Here is a 15881-nt window from a genome sequence, read left to right as displayed (position 1 = left end):
ATGAGACTGTATGTACTACAATAAAATACACAAATAAAGTCTGTTTTGAGTGTAAAATGTAGAATATAACAATAAATGCATCGATAAAATAATGTATATAAATTCAACATCTCTATATAATATCTTATACGCATTTATCTCTATAGAATCAGCGTTCAGAAATCGAATATGCTTTTATTACAACGATCAATGTCAGCCACTACGTATTGTATAACACACATTTTTATATAAATTATATTAAAAGTCGTGACTATATGTAATCGGTTCCTTGATGTCAAATACACACGCGAGCGAAATTCGAACAATGAGATTGACTACATTTATTCAATTAATATACGGTTATTTACAACGTTATGACCGGTATGAGTTATTGAAATAAAATACACGCAGTTTATAGATGCAAACCCGAAAAATAGACACATTGGAACTTGGAGATGGTTCGAACATTTACATTCAAAATGAGCCTTATTTCTGTAACTTATAAAGTTTTCAATAGAAACATATTTGAATCATTTCGTAAATAACTAATGATGATATAAGTTCTGTGATAGACTAATGAGATGATTATTTTTATGCTTGAGTTTTATAGAACAATAAAAAAGAATATTAGAATATGTATACCCTAAAACCTGCCTTATTCAATTTCGTGATCAACGTTTATGATATTTAATAATTTATGCATCAGCTACGGCTTCATCTAATTAGCTAAATTAAAGTTTAATAAGTTAGATGTATCAAGAAATATTAGTTGTAGAATACTTCCTTTATCCCTAATATTTCTCTTAGATTTTACATGATTGTATAAAATTTTAGCATAAAAAATAATCATTTTATTAAAAAAATGAAAGTGACCTTAAAGTCATCTCTTTCTTCCTCTATAACAAAATTATTGTTACTATATAACCTGCCTCTCAGAACCATAGTACCTTAACTTTTTTCTTGTTTATAATAATAAAAATAATTTCTATAAATAGTATTAATGGACTACACTGTATAAATGCGAGTTTACTTCTTGCTCTCCTGCTCAGAAATATTAGATGAAGGACCCAGTGATACAAGAATTACAGTGAAAAAGAAAATATACATAACTGGGAATCACGTACATATGCACTCCGCTCTTTGATTTCGGATAATGAAAAATGGTAAACATATTTATATCTCGTTCTAACCGAATCGACAATGAAGGCGGCATTGCTCGTTTCTTGTCAGTGACAACAAAGTAAACAAGAATATACTATATCTGTCTTCTTGTACTATCTGAAGCTAACCCAAAAGTAGAGCGCACATATACGCGACTTTCGTAGAGACCAGTCTTCCATCTGGCATATCTGTTCATGCTCGTAATGAATACGATAAAAATTTCTTGTTATATGCATTTTCTTTATATTGTTCTCGTAATCTTATTATAACTTTTTGAACCATTGGGGTATAAATTTGCTCGTTTACATAACCAATATTTTATAGTTTATCCATCCTTAAATATACAGAATATATATAAATACCCATTAAAAACTATTAGGATACATAGAGGTTGTAATTTATTATTTTTTCTATTTAAGAATCTATATCTAAAAACATCGCGTTTCTTTGCTATCCTAGTAGCACATATCGTTGGGTCAATATTGGCTACAAAATGGACCCCCAATATTGCCCAATGTAATCCCAATGTAAGTCAATATTGGTATAACAATGCTATGCAATATTGGCGATATATTGTAATTTAATGTCTAACCAATACTGGCTGCATATTAGGATACATTGGGCCAATGTAACCCCAATGTAAGTCAATATTGGTATAACAATCCTATGCAATATTGGCGATATATTGTAATTTAACATCTAACCAATATTGGCTGTATATTGGGATACACTGGGTCAATGTAACCCCAACTTATGTCACCGTAGCCAATGTAACACCAATGTAACGCCAATGAAGTGTGCTACTAGGGTATAAACTGTAAAAGTTCCCAGACCTATGTTACATGATGAGCAATTTCTTGCACATTTAAATCCACTAAGTATTTACCTTTAGATACATCATGCATTGTAACTGTTACATGACGAAACAAAGAAACAAAGTAAGTGGACTTAAATGTATAAAGAATTGTCTGCCACGTGACGCACAACTTTTCTGGTCTACAGCATGGAAAATGGCATTTTCGGTCAGTACCCTAATAATTTGTAACAAGTATTTACATACAGGGTGGCCCACGTAAAGCGTTACAAGTCCATAACTTTAAAAATATTTATCAAATAAAAAAATTGTTCATAACGAAGTCTCATGTATTCGAGAGGCCTCTCTAACTACATAGGCGTAAAGTCGTTCCCGCTTCCCCTTTAAGGGAGGACAGGAGTAACTTCATAATTTTAAATGGAACCCCTTATAAAATGTTGCATATTTGGATTTTATGGGAAAAAACAAGCAAATTTTATCTGGAACATTTCTTTGGAAAATGCTTCTATCAAAAGTTATAAATATTTAAACCTTTAGCGATTTCTTTCATGATTGAACTCCATTGACAGGAAACGTAAATACAGATCACAGATACGTTTCCCGATAAATGTGTTTATGTTTCTTTTGGTTAACATCAAGTATGTACTCTAAGGGCTTTTTTGTTTTTGTTGTTATCGCGAACGCAACTTTGTGTTAATGGAGTTCAATCATGAATGAAATCGCTAAAGGTTTAAATGCTTATAACTTTTGATAGAAGCATTTTCCAAACAAATGTTTCTAAACAAAATAAAATTTACTTGTTTTTTCCCGTAGAATCCAATATGCAATATTATTGTATACAGGGTGTCCCATTTTAAAGTACCCATTGAAATATCTCAGAAACACTGCGTTAAATCGAAAAATGCTTAAGATAAAAATTGTTTAGCTTGAAGGGGGATATAGGACAGCGATAGCATTTTGTTTATAGATGGCGCCACTTTCGAGATATTTACTGATTATCAATTTTCTTAAATGGGAATCCAAATTTTTTATTATATCATCTTTTCCTACCAGTTAATTTGAACTTTTGTCTGAAACATTTTTTTATTTGCTTAATATATTTTAAGATATTTAAGGAAAACTTGATAACTTTTCCAACATTTACTTTATAATATCTCGCTAACTATTCGTCGAAAGAAAAAATAGTATTAGACCTTTTTACTTTATTTACTATCAAGAATATATTATTGTAATAGTACCCTAACTTTTGGAATTTGGGATTTTTTCTCGAAAACGAAGAGGCATTGCATCGAATGCTATTACCATGAGTTACTAATAGTCAAGTACTATTAACTCCGTAAGTTTCGTTCCAAACCGTTTTTGGTTGACGCCTCCCCTTGTTAGTAACTTTTATCTAAGATATTTTTCTTGAAAACTTCACCCTTCAAAGTTATCCAGGTGTTCCGATACTTTTTCCTCACCTTCTATATACGTACTTGAAGTGCTTGGATAGATGTATTAAAATACATATAAACTTGCAAAAATCTTAACTTTTGTTTTAAGTATAGATGTTTTAATGCAATTATTATAAAATATGATATATTCACAACCACACACATATACAAACGCGCGGGCGCGCGTGCGAGCGTGCACACATATACTCACACGCACATTCACATGCACGAATACATGCACGGATGCACACATGATTTATAGAATTTATTATGTTTATAGAAACTTGTATTTTAATGCGATTCTGGAACATCAAATGTGCATATTTCTCATTCTCGATTAAACTTTTTTTAAAACTTGTTATTATTGAAGAAGCTCAAAAAGCTTCAAAATTGATAAAAATATTTAATATACGTCAATCAACATTAACTTTTTAACGCTTATTTATGAAACATTATTTCTAATAATTCTTTTCAATTAGAATAATATTTGAATATTACTAGTTTTGCAGAAATTATTCGTTCTTGGCCTAATTTTAGGACATCACTTTTTTGGTGACAAATATAAATATTTAACATGTTCCGTACAACGTGTACCGATGGTACACATTAAATTTTCCATTCAAGCCGCATATACTACCGTTGATATACGATATTGATGATGATTATTTTATATGAGTTAGTTACTTATCAATGAATCAATAAATATATCAATGAATATAATGGAATATTTTATAATAACATATCTGCTTTTACTTAAAATACCAAATAATCTAAATGGAAAGTCGCATAAAATCAGCTCAGCACGGAATATATTAAACAAAATTTTATTTTAATATTTTAAATTTAATTAAGTATATGAGTGCGTTTTCTTGGTACGTTCTTTACTATTTTTTTTCTTTTTTTAATATTTGTATATGGTTATATATCTATAATCTGTGATAATATAATATAATATTGATATAATATATCAATCTGTAAAATGCAATATAATATCTTATTCTTCTTTTTTACTTTCTTCACATTAATTTTTATTTTTGGTTCAATTTACACAAATTTTTAGTTGTCTTACTCTTTTCATGTTTATCTCTGGGATTGCATCCAAAATAATTTAAATCTGTGAACTTACGCTATATATAAGATTAATTATTACAAATACAATTTATTAATATACATTTTGTTATTAATATTAAAAAACGAATTACAGATATTTTTTTTGTAGTATAAACATGCAGTTTTCAAGAAGTTATTTTATAACATACATCTAGTTTATAACTTAATTGTCAAAAAATTATTTAAATATATATATGTAACAAATAACTTTCCTATCTCCTATTTTTCTTCTTTATAAAAGAATGATTATAAGTGAAAACACTTTTACAAACAAAATAGAAGCAGCTTAGCAAACTCCCCAGAGGATAAGGTGAAGACTTTCGAAGATTTCAGAAACAATATTTTCGACATGTGCGACTGTGATATTGTATGTTTGTACAATTGTGCGGCGCGGTATATAATACGCAAGTTCCAATGATTTGGTACCAATCTACGAAGTTCCGTCGAAGATGAAGATTCCAGCGATACTTGTGACGTCCCTCATTACTTGGGGACTAGCTAGCGGGGACCATTTTGGGTCAAAATCGGGAGCTTCCGCATCCGCATCTGCATCTGCTAGTGCCAAAGCAGATAGTAAGGATATGCGGATATTAGTACCTCTACTGAAGAAGGGTGAACATCATAAGGATATGAAAATCGACAAGTCAGTTTTCAATATTAACAAAGTAGTGTTGGGTGCAGTCGGTAAGATAAACGGTGCTCCCAAACTTGGCCTAGGTTGGAAAGAGGTCAGCATTGGCTTAGAAAATGCCAAAGCCAGTGCCAACGCAGCTGCGGAGACATTAGCATCTATTAAAAAAACAACTTCTTATTATGATCAAGCTTATATGAATATAGCCAAAGTTGCAGCAGAAGCATCCGCTAAGGCATTAGCCATCACCAAGATGGCACTAGAAACCCAGAAAATCGCGGAAGCTAAGGGTGAAGCGGCTTCTCAAGCTCTTGCCAAAGCAACTGTATCATCCAGAAGAGCCGAGGCGGCAGCCGCAGCTACAAAAGATGCGGTCGATCGTACTATAGAGAATGTAAAAGCGGCCAATTCTGCGCAGACCTATGCTAATGGACAAGCTGAAAACGCCAATCGCAATGCAGCTGCTATGTTAGCGACGTTGATTCACATGGAAGAATCTGCGGCAATGAATAATAAGGCTGCGACAGCGAGCACTGCCTCAGCTGCGGCTGCATCTGCTCTTCACGCCAAGGCTAATGCAGTCTTACAAACAGACGTCAATGCCGCTAGCATGGCGGCAATGAGTGCTGAAGAAGCAGGAGCAGCACAGGCTTCCGCTTTGCGCAGCCAGCAATTGGCAGCTGCTATACTAGAAAAGGCCAGCGCCGATCAACAGGCGGCTTCTGCTAAAGCTGACTATGATGCATCTACTACTGAGGCTAGAGCTGCTGCTCAAGCATCAGCTATCAATGCTCTTAGAGATGGAATAGTCGTTGGATTGGGAAATGACAATGGCGCATCGGCTCAAGAGATTGCTCAGGCTATCGCTCTTGCTCGCGCAGGACACAATGAATACAAGGGACACAAGGGACACAACGAATACAAGGGACACAAGGGACACAAGGGATATGAAGGACATAAAATGTTTGTGAAGAAGGGCATGTATTTACATGGGATCGAAGAAGCCTCTGCTGAAGCTTCCGCTAGTGCCAGCGCCGAAGCATCTTCGAGAATAATGAAGAAAAAATGGTAGAAAAAGAGATAGAGAAAACAGAATCAACAATTTTTTAGTCACTAAAGCGGAACAGACAAATTTCGAGTAATCAACATTGTATGTTACGTTGCAATTACATCGACAAGAATAAAAATTAACAAAAAGATTGACGAAATGTGTGCTACCAAGGGTATTAATAAAAATTAATTATCTTATCAGATATCTTGACTTGTTTTAACAGAAACCATGCATATTAAAATAAATGTACATTAACACATATTAAAATAGACGTACATTGTATACAAATATACTTTTAACCTTTTGAATACTGAATATTCCCGGCCGAAACGCTCTGTGTGAACGGTACGCTGTTCGCAGTTGCGATTGCTGAGGACGGAATACTTTTCCGCATAATATGGACTCTGTTGATTGATTATACAAAACGCAACTAAGTAATAATTGTAATTCTTCAGTGCCAAATTAAATAATGCAAGGAAGTTATTTTCGAGCATAAATTATTTTATTAGAAACATTAAAATTTAAAACATGTCTTAATTTTAAAATATTAATACTATTGAATCTGAACCTTATTAATAAATCTGAATATTTGAACTTGATAAATATATGGAAAACTTTAAACTTATATTTAAACTTATATTTTAAACAATAAAATATTCATCTTTAAATCACATAAATACATTACATCTACACTAGATTCATTTTGCATGAAATAAAACTTTTATATACATTGATATGATTAAAATTGTTTAATTATTATGTAAAAAAATTAAGACTATCTATTTCAAATCTACTAAAATTAATAGTTTACTTGGGTATGATCAGCCTTAAAATAATGATCAATGTACGAATCGATATCGTATTTCCTGCATTCATGTCGCGTATCACTCCTTTTTTTATGTTTTTACAGATACATTTTCTTCTTGTTAATCGTGCACTGCTCGTTTGATCCGAACACTTTGATACGAAATATCTATTTGTTAAACGAAAAAAATAGAAAATAACTATAAAACTATATAACTATAAAAATAGATATAAGCGGAATTTCTTTTTTTTTGTTTATTGTTGTTGTTAAGCAACGCACATATACTCATCTCATACACTGATAATTGTCAGTGCAGTATGAGATCGAAAAAATTGATAAATGCATACAGTGGCGTGCAAAACTTTTGAGCCACACAATTATTATTATATATGCATTTCATAATGAGCTCTAAAAACTTTACACATATATATAAACAAAATATATTTATTTGTCCTACAATTACAGTCTGTAAAGTAAGAGCGTGCACGGCATAAATGGCAGTTGGCTTCAAATATCGTCCTAGTTTTTTTGTGAGCCGATAGATGAAATCTTTGTTGTGAATGCTTTGTCACAAAAGATTCAGTTGGCATCGAACTCTAACCTGAGAAACACGTTAACCGTCATGAGTGTCGCATACGCATCGCGCTACGAGGCTGTATTCCTTTGTTCCCACCCCAAAGGACCAAAAATGTCATATGCAGTGGCTGCTAAATATATGGAAAAGTCAAAATCGTTCGTCGCTAAGTGGGTTTAGCAATATAAGAAGATCAAAAATGTCGATGACTTGCCAGAACGTGGCTTGATAGGCAAAGTGACGCCGAATATAGAAAAAAAATTGTGAATTTGTTTAAGCGGAACCTGATCTTAATGCTTAAAATTTATGAGAAGTGTTTGTTGCCGATTGCTGAACGATGCTTCATAAAAAAAAACGAGGACTGGATCTTACAGGAAGACAACGACCCAAAACACCGGAGCAAGCTTTGCACCGAGTGGAAAGAGCAGTCTGGCATCGTCACACTTGATTGGCCATCGCAGTCGCCAGATGCAAATCCTATTGAAAATGTGTGGGCATATCTCAAGCACAAGCTTCGAGGAAAAAGAGTGTGCACTTTGAAGCAGCTGACACGACAAATTCGTCTCATTTGGAGGTCTTTACCGAACGAATACGCAGTCAACTTAGTGGGAAGTATGCCTCGGAGATGCCAGGCAATTATCAATGCCGGTGGTGGCTGGACTCATTATTAATGGTATAGCATTTTTCTTCTCATGGAGACAACAAATCCATGTACTTAAAAATCATTAAAAATAAATTTTTCTACACATTAACCCGTGCACGTTCTTATTTTACAGACTGTATATGAACTTTACAAACTCTTAATAATTCTAAATACTTCATTTCTACACAATGTTTTATTACAAACAATGCAAAAGTATTGCGCCAAAAAGTTTTCTTATGCATAAGAAAAATATATTATTGAAAAATAATAACAGAAAATGTTGTCAACGTTTTTTTAACTTAATACTTTGTTGCCATGCTTTTAGAAGCAATCACTGCAGCACAACGGCGAGGCATTGATACTATTACATTAGAAATGCGATCTTGAGGTAAATTTTGCCATTGAGTTTGCAAATCTTGCCACAATTCAGCTTCATTGGAATGTTTTTTTATTTCCTGTACCTAGTTTGAGTTCTTGCCACAAATCCTCAATAGGATTCAAGTCCGGCGATTGCGAAGGCCAGTCAAGAACTCGTATTTTTTTCATGATGAAAAATTATTGCATTAGTTTTGATGAATGTTTGGGATCGTTATCTTGTTGGAAAATTCAACTATGTGGCATGTTTCAAGTTGCATATGGCAGCATATGCTGTATCAATATATCTCGATACATTATAGCGTCCACAGTACCCGTGATCTCAACCAATGGACCAACTCCATTATAAGAAAATCACCCCCAAACCATCACGTTACTTCCACCATGTTTTATGGTAGGAATTTGGTATCTTGAGTTATATCTTGTACCTGTCAGACGTCGTATATACTTTTTACCGTCACTTCCGAATAACTGAAACTTTGACTCGTCAGAAAAAAGTACTTTTCGCCAATCAACTTCAGTCCAATATTCAAATTCCCTTGTAAAATCTAATCGAACTTTCTTACTTTTGCACTAATTAATAATTTTTTTACACCAGCACATCCTAAAAGTCCTACTTCCTTTAGACGTCAAGATTGTACTTCGACTAACAGCAGCAAGATTTTCTTCTCGTAGTTCTCGAGAAATATCCATGGCAGTTTTTCTAACATCTGCTATCAACATTCTTTTAATCATTTTATCAACGCGCTTTGTAGTTTTGCGAGGTCTACTATTTCGTGGTTTATCAGCTAGAGAGTTCGTTCAACTTATATTTAACAATAATCCTATTTACAGTACTTTTATCAATTAATAAGCAATTAGCAATTTCGCGAGAAACCTTTCCTTGTTGAGAAAGATTAATCACGGCTTCACGTAACTGAAGGCTTGTATGTTTCGGTATTGCGGTAGACAATAGACTGAATCTTAGTTAAAGCAAATATTTACGAAAGAGTTTCATAAGAAACGTAAACAAACCAGGCTCATAAAGTCACAACAAGAATACGGCTCAATACTTTTGAACACATGTAAATATTATATGACTAAATAAATAGAAACTATGTAATTTCACAATTTTGTAATTGTATTATTATTTGTAAGAATGTTATGTCAACTATTTTATATATGTAATTAATTTTTAGAGCAAATCAATATATTGTCCATATATGTCATCAATATATGTGTCCATAGCATCCAAAAGGTTAAATGAATATGTTTTACAAACTATTTTGATAGAGACATCTGTAATGCCAGCATTATCAATTATTGCAAGAAAATATACTTTTATAAAGTGCACTTTACTGCAATATTTAATGCAATATATTATATTATTAGTAATAATACGTATTATCAGGAAACAAAGTTGATTATTTTATGTCAAAAAGATATTAAAATAAATGACAAACTGCAATGAAAATACGCCCGCATCTGAATAAAACTAAAAATATTAATACGCGCGCCCGCGCGTGCGTGTGTGTGTGTTATCTATCAATAACGTTACCAACTTATACGTATATAAAAATGTTTATACATATAAAAAATATGTTTTTTGAGCATATACATATACAATATCTGCATAAACATTGCGTTTCTGAGCTATCGATACCTTACGATATCTCACTAACTATTCGTCGAAAGAATAAATAGTATTAGACTTGTTTATTTTATTTACTATCAAGAATATATTACTATAATAGTGCCCTAACTTTTACTAACTTATCGATCTTCGGAAATTTCAAAATTATTAAATTAATAAAAGTTAGAGCACTATTATAGTAGTATATTCTTGATAGTAAATAAAGTAAAAAAGTCTAATACTATTTTTTCTTTCAACGAATAGTTAGTGAGATATCGTAAGGTAAATGTTGGAAAAGTTATCAAGTTTTCCTTTAATATCTCAAAATATATTAAGCAGATAAAAAAATGTTTCAGACAAAAGTTATTCAAATTAATTGGTAGAAAAAGATGGCATAATAAAAAATTTGGATTTCCATTTAAGAAAATTGATAATCAGTAAATATCTCGAAAATGGAGCCATCTATAAACAAAATGCTATCGCTGTCCTATGTCTTCCTTCAAGCTAAATAACTTTTGTCTTAAGCATTTTTCGATTTAACGCAGTGTTTCTGAGATATTTCAATGGGTCTTTTAAAATGAGATATTCTTTCCTGTATATTCAACGAATCTTAAAATTTTTTTTTATTATAACCGTGGAATTATTTTTAAAATTAGTTTACTATTCTTACACAACAAAGTAAACAACAATGTTCCCTGACTACATTGTAAGGCTTTCTCAATTGTGTTTAGCAAAATCTAATCTGAAAAATTAATCTATCTTCCGTAATAATCTAGTTTCCGAGTCGGTGCTGCGTCCATCGTAAATATTTCTATGAAACATTGCAAACAAATTCACAACGAACGCAGTACCTATCCGAAAACTAGTTTAAATATATTCCCACACCACAAAATTTTAAAATATTTAGCCTGAAAGTACTTATGATTTTGGTTAAATATTTTTTATTTTGTTCATAAATAGAATCACATTAGAAATGTTTTTCCCATAAAATCTTGTTTTCTGTTTGAATGGTAAATAGTTTTGTAATAGCTTGTAGTAGAGTGTTCTATAAATATAGAAATATTCGAATTCTTATGGTATATTGAAATTTATCAATATTAAACTGATATACATAATTGTATCGCTATTAAATAGAATACATCGTACTTAAGGAAAGGCTCATGCATTTGCTATAACAATATATGTTTTATTATTACATGTTTCGAATTTCAAAACCACTGCTTTTTTATTATAGTTTTTAATTCCTGTTGGTATAATCGTGCTTTCATCTAGAACAGTTCATATAATCATGATGTATAATATTTTCCGCTACGTTATGATTGAAAGGAAATCACATGCGTGCAAGTGCCATTTTACTCGCGCATCTTATAGTAGAAAGGTTTTGACATCACTTTCCGCTTCCGCTTCCGCAGTTGCTGATGCTTCACCGCGTTTTAAACCATGACCACCGATGATGATATTGCTGCTACTGGCGTCGGCGTCAGCCGCTGCATATGAGTGTCCCAGATTCTTGTGAAAATCCCACTTATGTCCTTTTTTAATGCCAATTGCAGATGCACTGCTTGTGGCTTCAGCAGTAGCAACAGCGCTTTTTCCGCCGGTAGAACGTGTGCCAGTAGCGATCACTTCACCACTAGCTTTACCAAATTCGGCTCCGATCTCAATTAGTTCCTCCCTGCGTATACTGGACTTGGCGGCCGCTCGAGCAATGGCATTTATTTTAGCATCAGCAGCTCTAGATTTCGAGTCCAACTGAACTTCTTCGTTGGACATTACCACTTTAGCTTTGGCTTGTACAAGATTTCTTTGAGCGGTAATAAGTGCAGCGTGAGCCGCTTTAAGCTCAGCGGCAATATCTCTAGCTTCCGATTGTTTCGCAGCAGCGATAGCCGTAGCTTCAGCTGCTGCTTTTTCAGCCGCCATAGCTTTCTCAGCGGCAACCTTAGCCTCCTCAATAATAGCCACTGCCTTCTTCATATTTATAGCAGCATTTTCAGAAGCTACACCTTGATTGTTTATTAACTTTAAAGCCATCAGACCAGTGCTGGCAGCAGTCTTGAGAGACATAGCAGAAGTTTGTGCAGCTTGGAGAGCCGCTTGGGCCGCTGTTTTAAACTCCCCAGCAATAGCCTCAGCCTCTATGGCAGCTGCGGCTAAAGAAGCGGACGTTTCTTCGACTGCAACAGTTTTCGCTTCAGCAACGGATTGTGCCTCGGCACTACCTTTTACGAGGATTGCTGCATCATCGGCGAGAATGCGTGCCTTAGCGTTTCTATCAGCGGACTCAATGAGCATTTGCAGCGCTTCTCGTTGTTCTTTAGCAGCTATTTCGCTTGCCCGCAGACCAGCTTTGGCTTCCACTGCAGCAGATGTTGCCATCGTTGTAGCTAGTTTTGTAGTTCCCATACGGCTAAGGATGTTATTACCAGTCTTGGATGATGCAGCCGCGCTGGCACCAGCATATGCACCACCCGTTTTCCTCCAACTACTGGTCAGCGCCTCAGCTGAAGAAGAGCCGGTTGCGGCTGCCACCGGTTTGCCAATTATGTACGGCCCAGAGGCGCTGGCAAAACCCCAGAGAAGGAGAGACGTTGCGATTATCGCTGGGATCTTCATCTTCGACGAAACTTCGCAGATTGATACCCGATACTGTTGCGCCAGATAATTATATACTACCGTCGTAAGCAGTTGTCATAACATCAACCAATACTATTGATATGCTACACGCGAATCACATGAATTCCAAACTTGAAAATATTATTTCAGTACATTTGAGAGGAACTTCCATTACGGTAACCATCGTTTACTTAAGTGCACTTAAACGCATTTGAATACGACCGTAAATATAAATAAACGTTAGTAGTGAAAATTCCCTTATTATGTTATTTTAAAGTTGAATATATATTCGTATACTATTTTTTTATTATTAATATGATTTGCACTTATAGCTCATTTATAAACACTATTTTGTGATATTTTGTGTAATGACTTCATAAATACGCATTAAAAAATGTTTAAAATTTTGAAGAAGACGACTTACAAAATTATAAGAAAAACGTGTTTATGACGTTTTTAAAATATCTTATATCCTAATTTAAGGCTACTTATATGTATACACAAGGTGAGTTCTAAAACAGGCTACCTGAATAACTTTGAAAATATGCAAGATAAAAAAAATGTTAAATACAAAAGTTGTAGGGTCTTCTAAGTGGCGCATCACATACTAATACTAGTATGACCTTGGATTGCGTCATCAAAGTTACAAAAAGGTCACTTTGAATTTTTTAAATAGAGACCCACAATTTTTATTATACCGTCTTTTTTACTAATTAACTTGAACAATTTTTATTTGAAATATTTTTTTACTTGCCTAATATTTTTTTAGATATTTAAGGAAAACTTACAAAAAATATCTACAAAGTGTGTGTCTCCGATTTCGATAAAACTTGGTATATTTATAGAGTAACCGAAAATAAGAGACTCATATTTTTTTATTGATAATGGCTCAGGTTCAAGGAGTAAAACTGCCCCTCAAAGTTTCATCCCCTCTAAGTTATCTCGATAACTATTGCAGATAGGAAAACATTTTTTAAACAAAAATTGTACGTTTTTTATGCCATACAATTTTTGTTTAAAAAGTTTTTTCCTATCTGCAATAATTATCGAGATAGCATAAAGAGGATGAAATTTTGAGAGGCAGTTTCCCTTTAAACCCTTTAAATATCTAAAAAAATATTAGGCAAATAAAAAATGTTTCGGACAAAAGTTGTTCAAATTAATTGGTAAAAAAGATAATATAATAAAAAACAGGAGTTTCTATTTTAAAACTTCAAAATAACTTTTCTGTAACCTTAATAACGCTATTCAAGGTCATATTATTGGGTATGGAAATAAGTTTCCATACCCAATAATATGACCGCCCGTTTTAAATACAAATTAGTCGTTTATTTAAACAAAAAAATACAAAATAATTTTATTCAATGCCCCATTGAAAGCGACAACTTTCTCCCATCTTTCCAGAGTTGATAAAAAACATTTTTTTTATTTTAAACAAAAAATAGTGTTTTTTTTTAAAGCAATGTTTTTATGTTTTATTCATGTTTTTTTAAGTAAAAAAAAGAACATGTTTTAAACAAGCCAAAAAGAACAATTTTTTAATTTCTTCTTTAATAATACCCAAATCAATTTCTTTATAATCAAACATGCCAAATCTCTTTCTTTTTTTCTTATATAGACTACATTTGAGAAGCGCTACTGGCTTCATTAATATTATTCTCTCTTTATCGTTCATTAAATAAGCAGTAAATATAAAATAAGTTCATAGCTTTGATAGGTCGCTTCGCAAACACACCCATAAAACACAGAATGTAGTTACATATAAGCTGTGTTCTGAAATTCAGTACTGAAACTGGCTATATGCGACATGAACGTGTAAATCTTTAGTACTAGCAATCAATTCCGGAACGCATCCGTAATATACCGAGTGGCGCTATTTTACTTTGTGCGATCTCTCTCAGCACTATCTAGATATATTTCATAGACAATTATGGTGCAGCGCTGCTATCGCTAGCGCTCCATTCGCAGCGCTGTTTATAGTTAATGGCTGCATTCAGCAGGCTCAACAGTTGGACAACATTACTAGATTTTCCACTGAATCTCGCTCCTGATTGGTAAATACTTTTGGGTCTATGAAGAATCTAAAAGAATGCTCCAATCACAGACAATAATCACTAAGCGCTCTCTGATCACTTTGTTCTACTGAACGTGGCCAATGTCTCTCAATACTTTGAGTATCTTCTAGTTCCAATGTTGACAACGCTATTTACAGTTTCAACACAAGTACAGACGTTATCGTATCGTTTTTGCTGTCGTATCACTTTTGATTTTGTTCTTAAATTTATTATCAATCTACATATTGCAACTCAACACGAGATAAGTAAGTGACAATAACGCAAATATATAGAATGTTGTTACTGTTAGGTTTATAATTTTACTTTATACTCATAGTATTGTCTACTGTTATAATTATAATTTATCACTTTCAATATATTACACTTTCGATCACGTTGTTTCAGTTTTTAAAAAATACAAAATGATGGGAAGAAAGAAGGATCCAGTATAGTATAATTTAATTGAAATTAAAGGACATAAGTCTGTTAAAGCAAAATGTAAAAAATATGATATAATTATGATAGGATTGGTCAGTAGAATGAAGAAGCACGTGAAAAAGTGCAATCCCAAATTTCCTAATGTTGATGAAGACAATGGCTGCATTCAGCAGACTCAACAGTTCGACAACATTACTAAATTTTCCACTGAATCTCGCTCCTGATTGGTAAATATTTCTGGGTCTATAAAGAATCTAAAAGAATGCTCCAATCACAGACAATAATCACTAAGCGCTCTTTGTTTTACTGAACACGGCCAATGTTTCTGATAGCAGCAGTATTCGTTCTCGATCTCCGTCTTGCTCAAGTTAATATACATAAATATATTTATTATTAAAACATTAAAAACAGACTACGTATATAATAATTTTCACTTAATTTTAGATTTTTCTTTTTTGAAACAAAAGAAAGATTGTATTTTTTATTACATGTTCAATTAAATTTTCTGTAAAATATAAAGTTTCTGACTTTTGAATATTTTATTTACAGCGACAGATATAGTTACATATACTCTATCAACATCAA

General features: G+C 32.9%; 2 protein-coding genes across 2 annotated transcripts; one reads left to right on the top strand and one right to left on the bottom strand.

Annotated features, from left to right (window-relative positions):
- Nucleotides 1-4911: 4911 nt before the first annotated feature.
- LOC105185793 (hypothetical protein) lies at nt 4912-6655 on the top strand. Its single transcript, XM_011145558.3, has one exon. The coding sequence runs from the start codon at nt 4947-4949 to the stop codon at nt 6198-6200; it is 1254 nt and encodes a 417-aa protein (XP_011143860.1). The 5' UTR covers nt 4912-4946; the 3' UTR covers nt 6201-6655.
- Nucleotides 6656-11387: 4732 nt separating this feature from the next.
- Nucleotides 11388-12821, bottom strand: Fibroin1 (silk fibroin 1). Its single transcript, XM_011145557.3, has one exon. It carries the CDS (start codon nt 12802-12804, stop codon nt 11554-11556), a length of 1251 nt encoding a protein of 416 aa, XP_011143859.1. The 5' UTR covers nt 12805-12821; the 3' UTR covers nt 11388-11553.
- Nucleotides 12822-15881: the final 3060 nt, after the last annotated feature.

This window comes from Harpegnathos saltator, unplaced genomic scaffold, assembly GCF_003227715.2.
Source record: "Harpegnathos saltator strain DR-91 unplaced genomic scaffold, Hsal_v8.6 scaffold160, whole genome shotgun sequence".
Lineage (NCBI taxonomy): Eukaryota > Metazoa > Arthropoda > Insecta > Hymenoptera > Formicidae > Harpegnathos > Harpegnathos saltator.
Note: the sequence above shows the minus strand (reverse complement) of the source record. Positions and strands in the feature narration are given on the sequence as shown.

Excerpts from the sequence above, each read along its gene's own strand:
- LOC105185793 (XM_011145558.3), top strand. The coding sequence starts at position 4,947 with ATGAAGATTCCAGCGATACTTGTGACGTCCCTCATTACTTGGGGACTA.
- Fibroin1 (XM_011145557.3), bottom strand. The coding sequence starts at position 12,804 with ATGAAGATCCCAGCGATAATCGCAACGTCTCTCCTTCTCTGGGGTTTT.